The sequence below is a fragment of the Pseudonaja textilis genome, chromosome 15 (assembly GCF_049901715.1).
Source record: "Pseudonaja textilis isolate UNSWEBS1 chromosome 15, rPseTex1.2, whole genome shotgun sequence".
NCBI lineage: Eukaryota > Metazoa > Chordata > Lepidosauria > Squamata > Elapidae > Pseudonaja > Pseudonaja textilis.
The window spans coordinates 12,079,353-12,098,673 of record NC_142004.1 but is presented as its reverse complement, the minus strand read 5'-3'; the positions used below and the strand labels follow the sequence as shown (position 1 = coordinate 12,098,673).

Genomic DNA, 19,321 nt, shown 5'->3' with positions numbered 1-19,321 from the left:
TGGAGGCGCAAGAGGGACGAAAAGCGCTTCCGGTGTGCAGGCCTCACTCACTTCCGGCTGAGAGGGGAAAGAAACGTACGTCGTCCGGGAAGGAGAGCGGCGGCTGTGGCCCCTTCCGGTGAGCGGGGGCACCGACCGACCGGGCGGGGTGGGGGTGGGGGACCCGGCGGGCGCGGAATCCAGAGCGGGGACCGGGAGGAGCCCGCGGGCGGTGGAGCGGGGCGTTTGGAGGCCGGCGTCGATCGGCCTGGAGTCTCCGGGCAGAAAGGAGCCGCCCACTGGCCCAGAGCGGGGGTGGTGGTGGGTCCTCCGCCGGGAAGGGCCCGGGGGCGCGAGGCGGCTCTCCTGGGGTAAGGCCGCCGTGGGAAAGGGCGTCGGGGAGGGGGAGGGGCAGGGAAAGGTCGGGGGTCGCATTCGTCAGAAATGGTGCTGGGTTTCCTGCTTGGGCGGGGGGGTTGGACTAGATGACCTACAGGTTCCCTTCCAAGCTCTGCTAATCTGTAAATCTGAACCGGGCTTCGGACCGATTGTTGACCTCGGGATGTGGAGGGAGAGAAGGCTGGGAAACGCAGCGCCTGCGTGAGGAACGATTTTGTAACCTTCGTCTTCCATTCATTTTGCCTGAGAGGAGGAGGAGGAGGAGGCGGTAGCGGCGAGTTATGGCCCCAAAGCCCTTGGGCGACTTCGGGCCGGGCTGCCGAGGGTCAGCCTCAAGGGACCAGTCGGTGGATCCGTCCCTGTGACAGTCGGTGGGTCACAACAGTCGCGGGATCCGAACAAAAAGAACAAACCCTGCATCTCTGTTTTGTGTGTGTGTACGTGGGGGCGGGGAATGGAAAGGCTAGGCAGAAGGTAATAATATAATATGTGGCAAAATACCTTATACTGATGGAATGAAATGTTTGCTTGTTTGAAGTCCACAAGTGGCCAAGGTTGGAGACCCCTGATATATATATATATATATAGATCGAGACTATAAAGCTTATAGTTTTGATCTATATCTTACTCTTCAAACAAGCAAACATTTCATTCCATCACCCACAAGCCTAAATATTGACCACATCATTCCTGGAGAGCAGGTAAAAATCACTTTTCTAAGCTACTAGGACTCTGGGTTGTCTCACAGGGGACGATGGACTTGCTCATTGCGTCGAGGTGCAGCTTTGAGTTTGAAACTGTGACTATTTGTCTTGACGGATGGTTGTGCATAGACTTCGGTTCTCAGACTTGATCCAGGATAGCCCTTCGTTTGTTTTGGTTCCATATGTGGGAAGCAGCTTATGGGCATTCTCTCCTTACTCCTTAATTTTCCAGGTTAACATTTAGAATAGTTTTGCAAATAAACATATTAGCTTTTTTAAGAATATAGTACAATTTATGACAGAGTAGAAGGATATTAGAATTTCTAAGATTCACTTTAAAAATCCTGTTGCTGTTTATGTAAACCACTGGTTCCCCACCCCTTTTATTGTAAACTACCCAGAGTCAGGTGGTGCTTAAATATTTCAGCACAATATATTTTCAGAATAAGAATTTTAGACCCTTGTGTGCCATCTAAGATTTTTCCAGTCTTATCTTATTCTAAAAGTTAGTTGGCTTGCTTCTAGGGTTCACTTAATACAATGTTTTGCTGCTGGTATATAAGTAATCACATTACTATACATTAATTATTGCTAATGTAAAGATTGCATTTAAAGGATAATGCCACTTATCTCCTCTTGTTTGTTTTTAAAAATTAAGCTCTAATGAACAACTTGAATTTATTTACAAATAGATATCGTAGGCTTGCATAGAAAATGGCTTTAAGACTCATTGCCTGAAGGGCTATAATTTATTTATTCAGTTTCTATACTTGCCCATCTCAAATAAGTGGCTTGCAATAATTAATGTACCAAAAAGTCAAATACTAGTAACATGGATGTAGAGATTTCACATTGGGAGTTTCAATTGCAGAGACAAGGCATTTAAATATTTTTTTTTTAAAAAAACATCTCCCATATCTAAGTTTAGAGAACATTTTTCCTGTGGGAAGGTAGTACTAGATGTCATGAAAGTCGGCACTATCGTTTGCCTATAGTATTGCCTTTTTTTTCATTCGAATTGCACCCTTTGACGTCACCAAAGAGAGCTTGGAGCTGGCAAAGCTGATCTGTTAAATGCTAGCAGATTGTGATGTTGTCCTTTGGGGGCATCCTGCATGATGTAATTGAATGAAAAAAAAAATAGTTGAAATAGAGATCTTCTCTTTCTCCACTTGTGTGTTTGGCTACTGTGGGCATGAAGGCTCCCTGGATTCCTTGTGGCTGGTTGCGTGTGGACATTTTCAACAGAGCTGAGAGAAGATACAGGCGTTCCCATTGCTTCTTTTGTTTTTCTTGGAAATATTTGCATAAGGAGGCGAGCAGAGATTGCTTCAGGTGAGTCAGGCTGGAGGTTATTGTTGTTACTGTATTTATTTATGAATGTATTTGCTAAGACGAAGGAAGTAGTCCATATATCCCCAAGTATTTTATGACTTTCAAAGGCTGTAGGTTTGGATGTTACCTAAGAGTTGATCAGTATTTTTGAGCAGCAACCTTGTTTCAGTGATGTAGCAACATCTGATGGCACCCTTCTTTAACTAGGTTTTGGTGTATTGCCATAAGGGAGAACTGGGGGTAGACTTGTTTTTTTTCTGTGTGAAAACTAAAAATAACATATCTTGCAATTCTTCTTGTCAGGGTGGTTTTGATTTAAATCATGATTTAAATCATAATTTAAATCACTCTAGTAAAAAGACTTGATTTAAATCATAATTTTTAAAGAGCAACTGTCCTCCTCCGACCCACTCTTGACTCACCGACAGTCCCATTGCCTTTAATGGGACAGCTGGTGATGTGGCAGTGACATAACAAGGTGAGGGACGTGGCAGGCAGCAGGTGAGTGGATGCCCACTAACAGGTGCTGCCACGCTGGATCTGAAATGACAGGGGCGCTTTAAATGCAAGGACTCAGTCTTGCTGGCAGTTAGAATCTTTAATACGATCCTTTGCAAATCAAATGAAGGGTTTCTGTTTAGCTTGCAGAGCTTGGATTCATTGAATGAGGATTCATTGAATGAATATTTACATTGAATGTAAATATTGTAGAATATACAGCCTCGTGCTATCTAACTAAGCTCCATTTCATGATGAACAAGCTAATGTATAATTAATGTATCACAAATAGAAAACTATCTTTAGATTTTTACTCCAGAAGCATTTTATTAAAATAAATTCAATAAAAATCAAAAAAATCAAATTTAAATTTTAAAAAAATCTGATTTTTTTTTAAAAAAAAATAATCCATTTTTATCCACCTGTTGAAAGGTAGAAATTTGGTGAGCTGCAGCTGCCTTTGTTAGAGGCATTGAGCGTATAAGACAATATTTGGTTATCGGTCAGCTGCTCTTTGGAAATGGTGAAGGGAGCTGCAGCTTATCAGAGCTGCCTTTTAATAAGATGGGCTGCTTGGGAAAGGGGCTCCAAAGCCTCTCCTGATTCCGTGATACAGGGCATCCTCAACTTACAAGTTTATTTAGTGACTGTTCAAAGCTACAGCAGCACTGAAAAAAGGGACTTACGGCTGTTTTTCATTGTTAACGTCCTTTGCAGCATCCCCATGGTCATGTGATATCAAAATTCAGTTGTTGTAAATTGAGGCCTACCAGTATTTATCTTAAGCTCCTGTCCTGGGATTGTTGTGTTTCAAAGCCTAAAGGCCTGATCGCTTATAACAAATTGGGGGGGGTGAGGTACTTTCCAGAATAAGATACATTGATATTGGCCTAGAAAAGTAAAAAAAAAAAGCTATTTATAACAAATGTTAAAACAAGTAGCGAAGGGTCCTTAAAGTGATGTTAAATCTCTATCAAGTGCATTCTGAAGAGTGCAATGTTTGCAAATGCAATAACTTCAGAAATACTTATTAGAAAATTCTTGGCTTTCAGGTTCTTTCAGTTCTTCTAGCAGTAACTCAGATCTCTCAGGTGCATCTGTCACTGTAGAAATCTCTTTGAGGAATTTCCTCAAGCCAGAAAAAGACAACGAAGGGTAGCCTGTAATTTAGTGCCACCTTCTTCTCAATTTAGTCCGTTTTCTCCTAGTTAAAGATCTGTTCCCTGCTAGAAAAATTGACCTGTGTTGCAGCACAACTCTGTGTGAGTTTAAAATAATTCCAACATAACATTCATCTTGGGTTAAGAGACTGCGGCTTCCTTTTGTACAATTGATATTCTATCTCTGCTTTTTCCATTTGCTGAATTAAAACAGAAAAGGTGAGAATGAAACCCCCGATGCAGGTGTTGCCTAATGGTAGTTATCAAAAGATTTTCTTTTCTGAGCTACAGCTAGTCCCCCTTGCAATTCTGTTCCATCCCTGGAGCCAAGAACTCTGTGTTCTGGCTGCTCAGGTTTAGCATCCTGAAACTCCTTCAGGCCAGACCACTTCGAAATGAAGGCTTGCTTCATGACATTCCCAGTGAGAGTCGAATCCAGATCAGTTTAGAAGGTACTAGACGTCTCAGGGTTTCAGCCTATCTACCCTCAGGGCAAGCAGGGAATACAGAAGGGAGAACCACTGCAGCTTTCCCAGTCTGTTAGGAGACAGATTTTGGGGAACTGGATTTATAGACGGCTGTTATGTATATTAGGTTGACAAAATCAGAAATGAGGAGGTGATTAGCTGCCTGGGAAAGCCAAATAAAGTCATCAAAACCATTAAAAAGACAAAGTTAGAATATTTTGGACCTGTGATGCGACACCTGGGAAAATACAGCATCCTTCACTTCATCCTTCAGGGAAAAATTGAAAGCAAAGGAAGATCCAGGCAGAAGAAGAACATCAGGGCTTCAAAATCTAAGGGACCAGTTTGGACAAAACTCAGCAGCCCTTTTTCGTGGGGCTGTTGATCAAAATAGGATCGCCAACACGATTGCCAACATCCAATGATGGATATGGAAGAAGAAAAGAACAAGAGCTTAACTGGAGTTGGCTCCTTCCTGTGTGAACTGTTCTGAATGGTAGAATTTGGGCTGTTCCTCCAGCAATCCAAGGAGCTGTCCCAAGCTCTCTTTCTGCCTCTGATGATGATCAAGAGCTCTTTCCTTCTTTCAGCTGCGGACTGGTCTCTCTGCCTAACAAGTTATTTACCAGACAGTTTCTCTAAAACAGGGGTCCCCAGACTTTGCTGGCTGGAGAATTCTGGGAAGTCCACACATCTTAAAGTTGCCAAGTTTGGAAACCTCTGTTCTAAAGATTTGTACATATCTTATTGAATGCTAGACATTTTAGAGAATTTATCTGTTGGTCATGCTACTTTGTTAAATCTATATTTCAGCTTTGTTCCGTCACAGATAAGCTCTGCTGGGTTCTCTGGACAGGGCAGCCTGTGGATATGTAATTTTAATTATTATATATTCATGTAATGCAGAGATTCTTGATGAATTTTAATAAGCATTTAGAAACAGCTGTGTTCAGTGTTGTGGCAGAAATTACCATGAATAAAAAGCATACACGGGATTCTTATTCTCATATTAAGACTTGATTGTTTCTTAATCAGTCAGGATTTCTCTTGTCTGTTCTAAACTCTTAAGATCTGTCATCAGTGCTCTTATTGCACAACTAGCCTCTGAGGTATCGTCTCCTCATGGGCATAATTAGCAAAATAATGGTGGTTTTTAAATTATTATTATGGTTGGTTTCATGGTCAGTCAGATGTTCAGGCTGGATTTGCATTTTTATTCACCTATTGAGTCCTCCCAGAGAGCTGGGATAGGCAAATATTGCTTTCTGATGGTGTTAGTGGTATCTTCACAGGATGTAAGCTGCCCCAAGTAAAACTTCCTTTTGCAATTGACTAGCAGTGGTTTTGTTAATGCTTATGTCGTTCAAGTGATGCTCCAGATGTTTTAGGATTGCACCTAAGGTTGCACTTATCACTATTGGGTACTTTTCTTTTGCCACATTCATTCTTCTGTTTGCAGGCCTTTGGATTTTGTGATTTTTTTTCCAGTTCTCTATTCTGCTGCCTCCAAGTTACTGCCATGTCCATTAATAATAATAATAATCATATTATATAGTCTGTTCACAAGATGAAGTGACAGCTGCAGTTCTTTTTGCTGATGTTGGTCTTTATACAGATCAGTCTAAGATGTTGTAATGAATTGGCATAGTACATGTGTGGATCCAAGCAGTGTGGCGTTTTGCAATTGACAGATGGAAATTTTGTTAATGCATAGGTTTTCTGTGCCGTCCAAGAGTTTTTGGAATGGTACCCAGTGTGCCAATAATCACTGAAATCACCACAGCTGGTTTGTGCCACAATCTTTCAGTTTCTGTTTTCAGATCTTAATACTTTGTGATCTTCTCCAGTCCTTTATTTTCTATTCTACTTTCCTCTGGTATTGCCCCATCAATTATCCAATTATGTTTTTACCTCAAACATAGTTAACTCTGGAGTGTTATGAGCCAGGGCTTTTTATCAGCTTGAATTCAGAATCTCACATATTTTATTCTGATCATTTTTGACTACTTTTTCAACTTACTAGTTCCCACCATTTTTTCATTACTGGCAAATGATAATTTTTACTGGTGCTCCAGCAAATCATTTTGGCAATCGTGTTATGTTGTTGCTTATAATCAGTTTGTGCAATCTTCTTTCACAAGCCAAGTACGCAATCTACTGTTCCTTTGCATAAAATCTGTACTTTGAATCATTTGATGATGTTCTTCAGTTCTGGCTCTAACTCTTACTCCTTATTATTTGCTCTGCCAGGATTCAGTTTCCTACAGAGTTTCTAACTGGAAGCTAAAATGGCCAGCAAAGGACCTGCAGCTTCAGCTTCTACAGAAAGTTCCAGTGCAGGTGGAACCAGCGGGAACAGCAGCAACGGGGACAGTACGGGTCAGGACAGCACATTTGAATGCAACATCTGTTTGGACACTGCCAAGGATGCTGTGATCAGCCTGTGTGGCCACCTCTTCTGGTCAGTATCACTCTCGGTTTTCAGCAGGCAAATACTTAAAATCAGGGCTCTTAAAGGCTCTGCTTGCTGCTTCTTTCCCCATATCATCCTTACCAGGCAGGTAAGATTGGTAAAGCTGAAGGCCTAAACTCATGATTGATTCTACATCAGGGTTGTCTAACCTCGGCCACTTTAAGACTGGTGGGTTTCATCTCCTAGAATTCCACAGCTAGCGTGGGGAATTCTGGGAGTTGAAGTCCACAAGCCTTAAAGTGGGCAAGGTTGGACATCCCTGCGCTAGACGGAGTAGTCAGCTTGCCCCCCATAGGGTTGGATGAACACCATTCAATCCTTGAGAATGCATTAAGGGTTGGAGCTGTGAAAGGAATGAACTAAGGGAAGAGAAACGGTTTCTGGGACCAATCCCAGCTGTATGTAGCCCATTTTCGGTGTCCACAGGGCCAATGGAATTGTGCCTCCATCCTAGTCCACCTATTGGACTGGGAACTGGAATTGTTTTAGGGATTGGATGCTGCAGAGTTCCAATCTTTAGGAACTCATCCTGGTTCGAGAACCCTTGAACGCGGCTCAGCAGCAGCTTTTGCTGCTGGATGCCTGGATGTCAGTTGTTGCAAAGAGAACTTAGGCTGAAATGTGAGGATTTAGGGGTGGGGCAGGCACAGGCAGGTGCAGGTGATGAACCTTCCTGTCCACGGCTAGAGATGCTACTTCGCTTCTAGGAGCCCCTCAACTCAGTCTTATTCAGCATAATCGAGTTCTTCCGGCTCTTGGTGAACGGTGGCTTTCTGCTTGCAAAGTCTGTGTGTCAACAGTGAGCTGCCATCCTGTGCTCCTATTCTATGGGCTGCTTTAATTAGTGCCTTGATTTGCACACTATGCCAAAGCATAACGTGGCTTGATTGGGTTTGACTCAGTATATTGTGCAAATCTAGCTGTTGTTACACATGGTTTGTATACTTACGTGTAAGCACAGCTAATGACTATTCATTCAGCTAAGTTTAAACTGTGAGTAAATTAACTACGAAATTGGAGCAGCATTGACAGTAGTGGTAAGTGGTAAGCCAGTAGCTGAAATTAGAAAAAGGGGGCTTCCTGCATTATTTATTTTTATTTATCACATTTAGATGCTGCCTGTCTCATTCTTGGCATTTCTCTTTTGTCGCATCCTCAGAAATAGATGAGGATTTGTTGGGAACCTGCATTTCAGATGTTGCTTAGTTTGCAGCCAAGAAGCTTTTAACAGCATCCATACAATTGTGATTGTATTCATTCACTCTGAATTAATATTTCAGTTTAAATTTGTCTCTTGCCTTTTCTTGAATTTAAAGCAGACAGAATGAACCATCTTGTTTTGTACCCGTGCTCCAAATCCAGCCGCATGATCTAGACTTTCTGGTTTTCTCTCGGTATAATGGCCATGAGCTTTAGCCATAGTTACGAAAGTGTGGAGAAGACAATGAGCCAAACTCTGGGTTACAAAACAAAATGCCCTGGAGGGCATTTTAAATATATACAGGTTCTGCCAGAGTATAACATTTCACATAAGTATAAAAAACATCCAATCTTAAGTAATCCTGGGCTCCCAGAAGTAGTAACTAGGGGTGGAAATATCTTAGTGACACTAGTGCAACAGCTGTGGGTAATGTAAGAATGCATCCAAGAATCTGCCCAGCTGATGATCTGAGATTTGAGACCACCTCTCTTCTGAGACTTGGCAAAGCAAGAAGTCCTGTCCTCTTTTTCTGTGTCATGTTGTCATTCAGGCTGTGTATCACACTGCATTTCTTGGCGGTGGGATGTTCTTTTCCTTATTCTGCAGAATTCTGGCAATTCAGAATTCAATTATGCAGAACTCAATTCATGTTTTCTTAGTAAGGGAAGTTCCACTTTAGAGTCCCTTAGTTCAAGAAATCTCTATGCTGGTTTGTAAAAGTGGGGAGACCGGCTATTTAACAAAGCAGGAAAATCCTGCTTTCGCTGCTGCCTTTTAAAATACTGTGATTGTGTTATCCGAGAGTCGAATGTGCAGAGCTGGATTTCAGGTTTCTGACTGTCCACGTCTAACCTGTGTGCGTGTTGGTCTTTCTCTCCACTGCCACCTCTGCGGACATTCTACTTTATGAACAAATCACTCTGGGAATCCCTGCAGTTGGCCTTGTTTACACCAGGTAAGTCTGGTTCTGCTTTGCTTTGTCTTTCATCAGCTTTGGTTACCCAATCCACCTCCTTGGTTTCCCAAGGGACTCTGGGAAGGTGCAATATGCCTTTCCGTTTGTAGATGGATTGTGCGTTCTCCCCAAGGCGACTCCGTTTTGTAATGAGCATTAACCATGCAATTGTTGGCAATTTACCGTTTGGGGGCCTTTATAAAAAGAAGGATGAGCGGCAATGAGATGCCACTGTTTAGTAACAATGAGCATCCAGGGTATATTCTGGCTGTCCTTTTCTGTCATTCTGTTCGATTGATACCTCAGATGGCCGATAAGATGGTTTTAGGAGAGCCCCCTTTTGAATTTATGGTGGCCTTAAATCACATTTCCTAGCCACGCAGCAGCCGATAACAGAATGTTTTAAAAGACATTGGATCTTTAGTGAGATTTTGATGCTCTCGTGTGAACTTTCAGATTAGAAAGGTGAGATATTGTGGTGGATTGTGCCCACCGAGGGGAAGGAAGGAGGGAGCACATTTCAAGGAGATAGGGGAGAAAAGAGATGGATAGGAGATAAGAGGAAAAGCCAGAATAGCTGCTCCTAGGAATCTCCCAGGATACATCCGTTCGGGTGAGAGTAGCAAAAGTTTAGTCTGGCAAGATTCTGTCTATTTGGTGTGAACAAATAAAGGACTGAACTTTGGCTGGGTTGTCCTAGATCAGGGGTGTCCAACCTTGGCAATTTTAAGACTTGTGGACTTCAACTCCCAGAGTTCCTCAGCCAGCAAAGCTGGCTGAGGAACTCTGGGAGTTGAAGTCCACAAGTCTTAAAATTGCCAAGGTTGGACACCCTGTCCTAGATCGTTCCTGGGCTGGGCCTGCTGGTGTCTCTTGATATTTAGTTTGTAACGTCTGAAAAGGGGCCGACCCATCTCCCACTGAAGGGGTGAAAGGCCTGGTTGCTTTCCTCCTCTCTATAATCGCAACCGTGTAAAGTGATGGAAGTACCAGGCCTCCGTCCAGACCAGGATTATTTTATAGTGTTGGGAGCTCTGTGGGAGGGGAAACAGCTCGACACTTTGGGCCCTGCAAAAAGTACCGGTAGTCCTCATCAAATGACTGCCTCGGATAGTGACCATTCACTTACAATGTAAAAGTAACTTTGTGACCAAAGCCCACATTTATTATCTTTGCAGCATCTCTCGGTCCCTGTTCACCATTACAGTCCGATGGTACCTATTGTCCTAAGCCTGACCCATTTTTTTTTCTTTCCCCCAACCCTGAGAGATTGCCTAAAGAAACTCTCTCTTCCTAAGCCGCTGTTTTTGTCTGCGGTGCAGCAAGTTAACAGGCTCAGCTCTGTGACCTTGATTAGAATGGGCCTTGCAGCTGCAGCCTAAAATTATCAAGACCCTAGTCAGTTTCACACACTAAAGGCTTTTGTCTGCCTCCAGTGCATTCCTTTCCATGTGTATTCCTATTGTGCGCTGGCTTAGTCTCTTGTAATCCCTTTCTCTCCAATGAATGTAAATACAAATATCTGTTCTCTTCTTGCTACTTCTCCCAGCATTGGGATGAGCCTTCCAAAGGGTTGGGGAGTGAGAAATGGGGGCCGTAAGATTTCCCCTTTTCGCAGCTGTTTGGGCTCAGCCAGCTTTTGAGATGGTGTCCTGATGCTGTAAAGCAGGGGAAACCTGAAGTAAAATTGTCAGTCACCTTTTTTTCACTTAATGACCACTTTGCTTAGGGACCACGTTGCCAGTCCTAATTGTGCTCACTAAACAAGGATTACCTGTAAAGCCAACATGTAGCATCTTTGCAGCGCTCCATGTTTTTATTAGTAGATTTAGGAGATCCTCAATTTAAAAATGATTCTGGGTGGCTCCTAAGTGATTATGCTTAAAATAGAAAAATCAGAAAAAAGAATTCAGGTGTGGAGACAAGCCACACAACTAGCAACCACCCCAGTGTTGCAAAGACTCCCTTCCCCGGGGCCTGGGAGATCGGGGCATTCTTCCGTCCAGGTTTTCACCAGATGCCGTTCCTCTTTTCTGCCTTTCAGTGGCTGGAGACCAGGCCAAACCGACAGGTGTGTCCTGTATGTAAAGCAGGAATCAGCCGTGATAAAGTCATACCACTTTATGGAAGGGGCAGTACTGGACAACAGGACCCCAGGTAAGACGGCCTCCGCTGGGAACAGCCTTTTGCTCTCAAGTTCTACTCGAGGGGAATTTGTGGACGAAAACCTGTCTGGCTACTCTTGACTCAGATTTAGTCTTCAGGTTTCAGCGACCTTTTCTCACCTGTAAGAATCTCACCGTTCAAACGTTTGTTACTGGTAATAGGTTGCTGCATGTTCTGCCCGTCTCTGGCCGCATCATTCTGGGTGGGGGTGCTGTGTAGCTTCACATGATGCGGCTGGAGATGGGAAATGCAGCGTTCCACATTTTGATGTGTCAACCCAGAAGGCTCACAGGCCAAGAATCAACAAGCAAAGATTGTCAAAGCTCAAGTCTGGGGATTTCTCCTCCCATCCTCTCCCTACCTTAGTAGGAGAGAAAGAAAGATCTTAAGGAGGGACAGATTTAAGCTTCACAGATCATAGTCCAAGTCTGCCCTAGGCAGCTGCACTACTGAACAGGGGAAGCCTTCTTTGGAACTTAGAAATACTAATTAAAAAACAAAAACAAAACGATATCTAGGAGGATTTTGCCTTTTTTGGGGACTTCATCGGGATTCTTTCAGAAGACAATCCGTAACGGTAGAGGCGTTTTCTTCAATGGCTGTTTGCTAGCCACGGCTCAGACATGGCTCATACCAGCCCATGTGGGGTTCTATGACCAGGGTCTGCTGAAACATGGAGGGGGCTCCAATAGGCATGGAAGTTGCTTCTGCATCCCTGGAGTGAACCTTGCCAGGTTTCTGCGCACCTGCAGTAAGGCCATTTTCAGGTTGCCTGCCCTGCCCCCGGGTCTCCCTGTGGCAGCCAGGCCTGCAGCTCTCTTGCATGTCCAAAAGTGCTTTTTCAAGAGGCAGCTGGACTTTCTTGGTTTTGCTTTGAAGGCATTTCGCTTCTCATGCAAGAAGCTTCTTCAGCTCTGACTGGATGGTGGGGAAAAGAAGGATTTATACTCCTTGCAGACAGCTGGTCATTTGCGTTCTTTTTAGAGAGTCGTTGAAGCCACTTGGAGGTTTATCTGTGTCCTCACTGTTGCAGAGCGACTCTGGGTGGCTTATGAAATGATAAAAAGGTAAAGAATACAAAACAGTTGAAATTAAGATAAAATAAGAAACTAAAACCAAGACAGGTGACATTTGGGATGGAGATCTTCTCTGTGCATTGACTGATGCTGTCTCACCACAGGGGTGGAAATGCTGCAGCCGGGTAGCTCTAAGATGAAAAGGAGGGGCTGGGGCCCAGAGGGTGGGGGAGAGAGGCTCTGGGCCTCAGCAGTATTTATTAATTAAATTTATTTGCCGCCCATCTCGCTACAAGGAGATTCTGGGCAGCTTGCAACATCAAAATGAAGTGCTCTCTCTCTCTCTCTCTCTGAGAACATACAGGGGAGAGGTGGGATCTGCTATTAGTCGATCAACCACCTCCAGTGTGATCCTCCCCCGTTGGGGCTTCTAGCCAACTCCTAAATATCCTCATTAAGCCCCATAATGGATTGTGTCTTGCAGGGAGAAAACGCCACCTCGACCTCAAGGCCAGAGACCTGAGCCAGAAAACCGAGGGGTGAGTACGGAGAATATGTGCTTGTGCCTCTCGGAAGTGCAGAGTGAAAATGCAGCCAGGATAGAGCAGTGGTGGATGGGGGACCTTTCAGGCTTGTCTACTTCAGGTCTTTGTAAGCCAAATTAAATATTGCATGACCATTTGTGTAAAGCAGGGGTGTCAAACTCGCATCGTCAAGTGACGTATCAGAACTTTGCTAAACCGGGCATGGCTGTGGCCAGTGCATGATCCATCTGAGCTGCAGACCGCCAAGTTGGACACAAGTTTGACTGGTGCAGAGAGAGTTAAATTGCTGATAGAAATAATAGTCCGGTGTAGATTTTGCCAACTTCCACCTGCAGTGTGACTATCCCTAAAACAGGAGTGTTGGCAACCTTAAGGCTTATGGACTCCAATTCCCAGAATTCCCCAGCCAGCGAAGCAATTCTGGGAGCTGAATTAAACTTGAAGTTAAAGTTAAAGTAGTCTTAAAGTTGCTAAGGTTGGGCACCTCCGATTTAGCCAGCGACTTTTAGACAGCAAATTCAGAATTCTGGGAGTTGAAGCCCACAGCTTTTAAAGTTGCCAAGGTTGGAAACCCAGCTTTAAAATATAGTGGGCATCAAGTTAGCCTGCATTACGTGAGGTGCAGCAAGTTGTATCCAAAGAGATTGTGGATGCTGATTTTATAACTAGCAGGCTCTGGAGAAAATGGGCCGCTTCCACCTTTCGTAGCCGCGAGTTGGGGAGCATGCCTGGCCTGACGAAAGAGTTGCCAGTTTCTGTGCAAGTCAGATGGAGCCTCCAGAGGCTGCTCTCGGCTTTCTTTTCCTCAAACAAACAGCTCACCTGGGGGTGATTAAGAAGCACTTTGTTCTTCTACTCCCCAGAGAGCCAAAGCCTTGTTGAATCAGGTGCTGAAGGTGGAGGGCACCTTTTTGGCATGGCTTGTGCCTGAAGCTCCCCTGGCAAAGTGCAGAGGCTGCCTTGCCCAGCCTGGAGGTGATCTCCGGTCCTCCTTTTGCTATGGGGATAAGCTCAGGCTGCTCAGGCAGTCTTTCCTCTGACCAGCAAAGACCATCGTGCTTCTCTCTTAAAGTCTTGGGGGAGCTAGCATGCTATCAACTTGTTGAATTTAAATTGGAAACACGTTTGCACCCAAAACAAACTCTTGCACCTAAAACAATCACCCGAGAATACACTCAACAAAGCCCTGAAAATCAGGGCTCTGGTAGTGCCTTTCACAGCTTAGAAGATCTGTTAAAAAGCATAAACTTTCATGATCTGTAGCTCAAGCATCAGGAGCCTGCAGCACTTTTTCAGACGGACCCATTTAATGAAATAAAATGTAATCAAATGTTTGTCGAACACACTCTGGTGTTGTGGGAAGGGAAATGGTGCCAGGTTCATAAAGTAGTTTGGTCTGGGATGCTACTTTCAGCTCATCATGTTCTCACAGTGCCCGCTTGGAAGTCCGTCTAATCTACTGAAAGAGGCTGCAACCAGTCAGATTTTAGTTTGTAAAGTAAGACATACATACATACATGATGATTGTTTGTTTGTTTGTAGGGTTTCCAGGGTTTTGGGTTTGGAGATGGAGGCTTCCAAATGTCATTTGGAATTGGAGCATTTCCATTTGGCATATTTGCTACAGCCTTCAATATAAACGATGGCCGGCCTCCTCCAGGTAAGGAATGAGATAAAATTAGCCTGGCTAATTGTGACTGGGTGGTGTTGCTCTGTTGAGCTTCAATTGTTGTGCAACCAAGTATTCTGATCTGTTTTGCTTAACTATTCATCCCTGAACCAATGCTCATCTATTCACTTAGCCCGATGAGCGTCTGTACGGTATATGACCCTCTTCAGAGTCACTACCTGATGCGTTATAGCAGGCTGTAGAGAACAGAGACAACCCCTTTGGGAGATCTTTGCAAAACCTGGAAGAATACAGAATAATGGAAGGAAATTTGGAGGTCTTCTACTCCAACCTCCTGCCCAAGCTGGAGACCATATACCATTCTGGAGAACTAGCTGTCTTCTTAAAAACCTATGGTGTTGGAGTACCCACACCTTCTGGAGGCAGGCTGTTCCACTGATCATTTTTATGGCCTTCTATTGCAGGGGTTTCCAATTGCAGGGGTCTCCAACCTTGGCCACTTTAAGACTTGCTGGACTTCAGCAAATCTGGCTGAGGAATTCTGGGAGTTGAAGTCCACAAGTCTTACAAGTGGCCAAGGTTGGAGACCCCTGTTCTATTTGGACAATTGGCTAATGCACCAAAGCCTTGCATTGGGGTGGCCTCTCCAGGGCAGCTTCCTGCCAAGGCAGGAACCCACAATAAAGCATTCCCATCGGATGTCCATCCAGTTTTTAAGATATATCTTGGATATATCCAGGGAAAGGATGCTCATTATCTCTCTGGGTCATTGGCTAAACTCTTCAATGGGCAGAAGATATTTTCTGACATTTAATTGAAATCTACTTCCAGTGATCTAAGAACTTTTTACGATACAGGGGGTCCTCGACTTAACAGTTTATTCCACTATTGACCTCACCCCCTTCCTAAGAGATCTGTAAGGGGCGTGCATAAGTGCACCATCGTGCCTCCCGCCCCTGTCCTATTGTCCCCAATTATTCGTACCTATTTCCTGTATTCTTACTCATGTTTATACTTATACCCATTATCTTGTAAGCGATTGACAAATCAAATAAATAAAATAAAAAATAAAAGAAGGAAGGGGGAAGGAAGGAGAATGGGAAGGAGAAGGAAGGAAGAAGAGAAGAGAAGAGAATAGATGGAGGAGAGAAAAGAAGTGAGGGAGCAGGAGGAAGGAAGGAAAGGAGAGAATACACATTCCTAAGAGGTCTGTAAGGGGCGTGCATAAGTGCACCATCGTGCCTCCCGTCCCTGTCCTATTGTCCCCATTTATTCGTACCTATTTCCTGTATTCTTACTCATATTTATACTTATACCTATTACCTTGTAAGTGATTGACAAATCAAATAAATAAAAATAAATAAATTTGAAGTTACAACGGCATTGAAATAAATGACTTGTGACCGCTCTCCACACAACCATTGCAGCATCCCAACCCCCCATGGTCACATGATCAAAATTCAGATGCCGGGCAAGTGACTCATTGATGACCGTTGCATTGCCTTTGGGTCATGCGACCACCTTTTGCAACCTCCCGACAAGGAGTCGGTGGGGATTCCCTTTGCGGCTGTGTTACGAACATAACAACTGCAATGACTAAATGAGGAGTGAGCCCCTACATCCCTTGGAAGAAGTTCCTCCTTCCAAAGGGCATTTATTTCTAAGAGGACAAGATAATTGTAGGGACTGGGAAGCCTTCTAAGGAAGCAGCTTGAGAGTCTTGATTCCATACCTAGAGCTCCAACTCTGGAAAAACCAAGTTCTGTTTGTAAATGCTAACAGAAAAGCTGATAACTCTGGGCCTTTGTTTTCTCTTAGCTGTTCCAGGGACTCCTCAGTATGTGGATGAACAGTTCCTTTCTCGCCTCTTCCTGTTCGTGGCCCTTGTCATCATGTTCTGGCTCTTGATTGCTTAACTTGGCTCCATACCTTGTGGAGCTCTGAACCGGCCACAGACTTCCGCTTGTCTTCCCTGTCTGCCTCTTGGTGTCCAATTCTTCAGCTAATGAGGGGCTCCTTAAAGCCAATGGTGTCTTCGTGTGAGGACGAGTCTCTCTTATTTTTCCAGAGCTCCGGAGTTAACGTTTAAAAAAGTTTTCTGAAGCTCAGCCATAACTCACACAGCAAGGATCTGTCTGGAACTTTGACCCTAGCTTTGAGCTCCGTCTCTCAACGAGGAGTGTTTGAATCTTAGTGCCAAACATCTGGAAGAGATGCTGCCCCAAAGGGAATCGGGCGTGGTGGCTAGCGACGGAACCTCTAGTCACTGTCTTGCGTCTCAAGAGCAGTGACAGGAAGGAGATCAGTGGATTTCAGAACCCAGCTGAACATCTTGCACAAAAGCCAACAGACTCCAGGTAACACCTTCTATAGATAAGACATCTGGCTGAAGAGGATCGTGCCCCATACCCAGGTGATAAAAGATGGCCCATCTTTGTTTTTCCAGCAATCACAAAAATGAAAAGATAAAAAGACTCTTTAACCTAAAACGGTAGCATATCTAAATTTACTGGAATCGGGGAGGGGGCAGAATCTCATCTCAGGGTTTTGGAGGGCCTGTCAGCTGTCATGCAGCAAACTTCCTCGCTGATAAAAGCAGTGTTTTAAAGGGTTTTAAAGCAGCTATCAACTTCTAATGTAGGTAGACATAATTCCAGCTGCTGTTCTTATTTATATACATCTCTCCTTCCTGAAATGTACATTTTTTCCATACTTGGAATAGGTTAACTGGGAGGAATGTAGGACAAGTCTCTTACGGGGTAATTTGCTGAGTATTTTATGCCTCCCCACCTCACAATTATGATTATTACGCAAATGGGAATCTGTACATTTTTGACAAGAACAAGGAATTCTGCTTAAAGGGTTTGCATGTGGCCAAGGTGTGCGAGCTTTTTCAAATTACCAAAGACATGGTTATTTATTTTTTTTGGAAGGGTAATCATGGGCCCAACGCAGCAGTGGTTTGAACAGCGCTTAAGCCACAGAGCATCTCACAGGATGGTACCCAGGTGCCTTGAGAGAATTCTTTATGGAAGGGGCAGAGGAGGAATCCTCCTTTAAAACAATTGCAGTTGAATCTTTTTGGCCCCACAGGATGCATCCCTCTCATTTGAATGACTGCCAATACTCTAGTAGGAGAGCCTCTCAAGGACTACTTATTTCACGATATTTTGGGTCTTCTGGAGGTTAAACAGAACCTTGCTGTCAGACCCCAATGACGTTGAGGCTTATTTTTCTGTAGGTGGGAAGGGGTACGAGGTTGGAAATCTCAAGAGCAAGATGCACGTCACCACCATTTCTTTTCAAGAAGGATACCAAATGTGAATTTTCTTGTGGCCCAAATTCTGTCCTGGCTCTTGGTCTTTCAGGGCAGGAGGCCGACCTAGCTTGACACAGCAACATTCAACCAAGTCAGACTTGGTAACAAGGCGGCTCCATCCCTTGGAAATGAGTGCCACCTACTGTCCAGGGGGAAAAAAACCACATTCAGTTGCATTTTAAAGTAGACAAATATATTTTATTTCTCCCTTTCCTAGAAATTTTATCATACTGGAAAAGCTGGATTTCTAAAATAAATCTTACACAAACCGTCAAAGGGCTGTGATAGTGGGATGGCATTGAATGGTCAGATGTTGACCGTTGGATTGGCAAGGTCCATTGTCTTTGGTGGAGGCCGGGTTATTTCTGTCTTGTCTGCTTTCAGAGAGGGGGCGAGGGGACAGAATTGCACGGCATCTGAAAAAGTTCGTGGCTGAATCGCCGCAGCAGATTGTGGCGGATTCTGGGCTTCCTCTGCTTCTGGGGGCCACTGGCCATGTTTCTTTGATAAGCAGCCCAGCCCTGGACTCCTGGTTTTCAAAGGTCCCCCTCTGCCCCACACACTTTGTATTCCCCCCCCCCCTTTTTTTCCCCTCTGTACCATCTATTCAGATTCCTCTTGGCTTGTGGTTAGCAAAATATGGTACCACTGTGCAACACTGCTGTTCACTAATTTTCACTGTTGTGAAAGTCGGAATAATAAACACCTTTTTACATTATCCTACCGTTGTGTGGAGTTCATTTCCTGGCAAATGGCTTGGAGAGGCGCTAGCACCCCAGAAGGGGAGCCCCATCTCAAGGCTTGGCTCCTCTCGGGAGGAGCGCCAGGGCTTCCTGCTAGGATTCTCTCTGGAGCCTTCCTTCCCACTAGGACAGAGGTCCCCAAATTTGGCAACTTTAACACTTGTGGACTTCAACTCCCAGAATTCCTTCCTTTCCCTTCCCGGGAGTTGAAGTCCACAAGTCTTAAAGTTGCCAAATTTGGAGACCTCTGCCCTAGACCATTTCAATAAGAACAGAAATGGAAGGGACCTTGGAGGTCGTCTAGTCTAACCCCCTGCTCAAGCAGGAGACTCTAGACCAGAGGTCCCCAAATTTGGCAACTTGAAGACTTCTTAAAGTTTCAACTCGCTGGCTGGAGAATTCTGGGAGTTGAAGTCCACAAGTGGCCAACCTTGGAGACCCCTGTCCTAGGACCACCAGCCCAACCTGACTAAATCCCGGGGGCTGGGCGGGGGCTGGAGCACAGAACCAGGTATGCTCCCCTCGAGTGGCACAGCTTCGTCCGGCTCTGTCGTCCCGTCCCCACCCCCACAGCCAAGCAGGGCCCTCCAAGACACCGTTGCCGGCTTCCGCATTGCTTTTCAGTCTTGGTTGGCAGAGGCGAAAGGAGCCAGGTCTGAATCGTGGCCGGCCACGGCCGTTTGAAGAGAGCCTCTCCGGCCCGAACTGCGGGATTCAAGAAGGCGCCAGCA

The 19,321-nt window shown here is 44.6% G+C and overlaps 1 protein-coding gene across 4 annotated transcripts; it reads left to right on the top strand.

Moving 5' to 3' along the window:
• Position 1: 1 nt before the first annotated feature.
• Positions 2-18,565, top strand: RNF185 (ring finger protein 185). 4 transcript variants are annotated; one of them, XM_026717051.2, is made up of 7 exons: positions 2-118; positions 6,793-7,003; positions 9,153-9,171; positions 11,216-11,328; positions 12,838-12,892; positions 14,441-14,558; positions 16,347-18,565. In XM_026717051.2, exons 2-7 carry the CDS (start codon positions 6,831-6,833, stop codon positions 16,442-16,444), a joined length of 576 nt encoding a protein of 191 aa, XP_026572836.1. In that variant the 5' UTR covers positions 2-118; positions 6,793-6,830; the 3' UTR covers positions 16,445-18,565. The 4 variants fall into 4 exon arrangements, with proteins under 4 accessions (XP_026572836.1, XP_026572837.1, XP_026572838.1 ...); XM_026717052.2 differs by having other exon boundaries at positions 109-350; XM_026717053.2 differs by lacking the exon at positions 2-118 and adding an exon at positions 648-749.
• Positions 18,566-19,321: the final 756 nt, after the last annotated feature.

Coding starts and splice junctions, on each gene's coding strand:
- RNF185 (XM_026717051.2), top strand. CDS start 6,831: ATGGCCAGCAAAGGACCTGCAGCTTCAGCTTCTACAGAAAGTTCCAGT. Junction 11,329..12,837: donor ACTGGACAACAGGACCCCAG/GTAAGACGGCCT, acceptor TGTGTCTTGCAG/GGAGAAAACGCCACCTCGAC. Junction 12,893..14,440: donor CTGAGCCAGAAAACCGAGGG/GTGAGTACGGAG, acceptor GTTTGTTTGTAG/GGTTTCCAGGGTTTTGGGTT.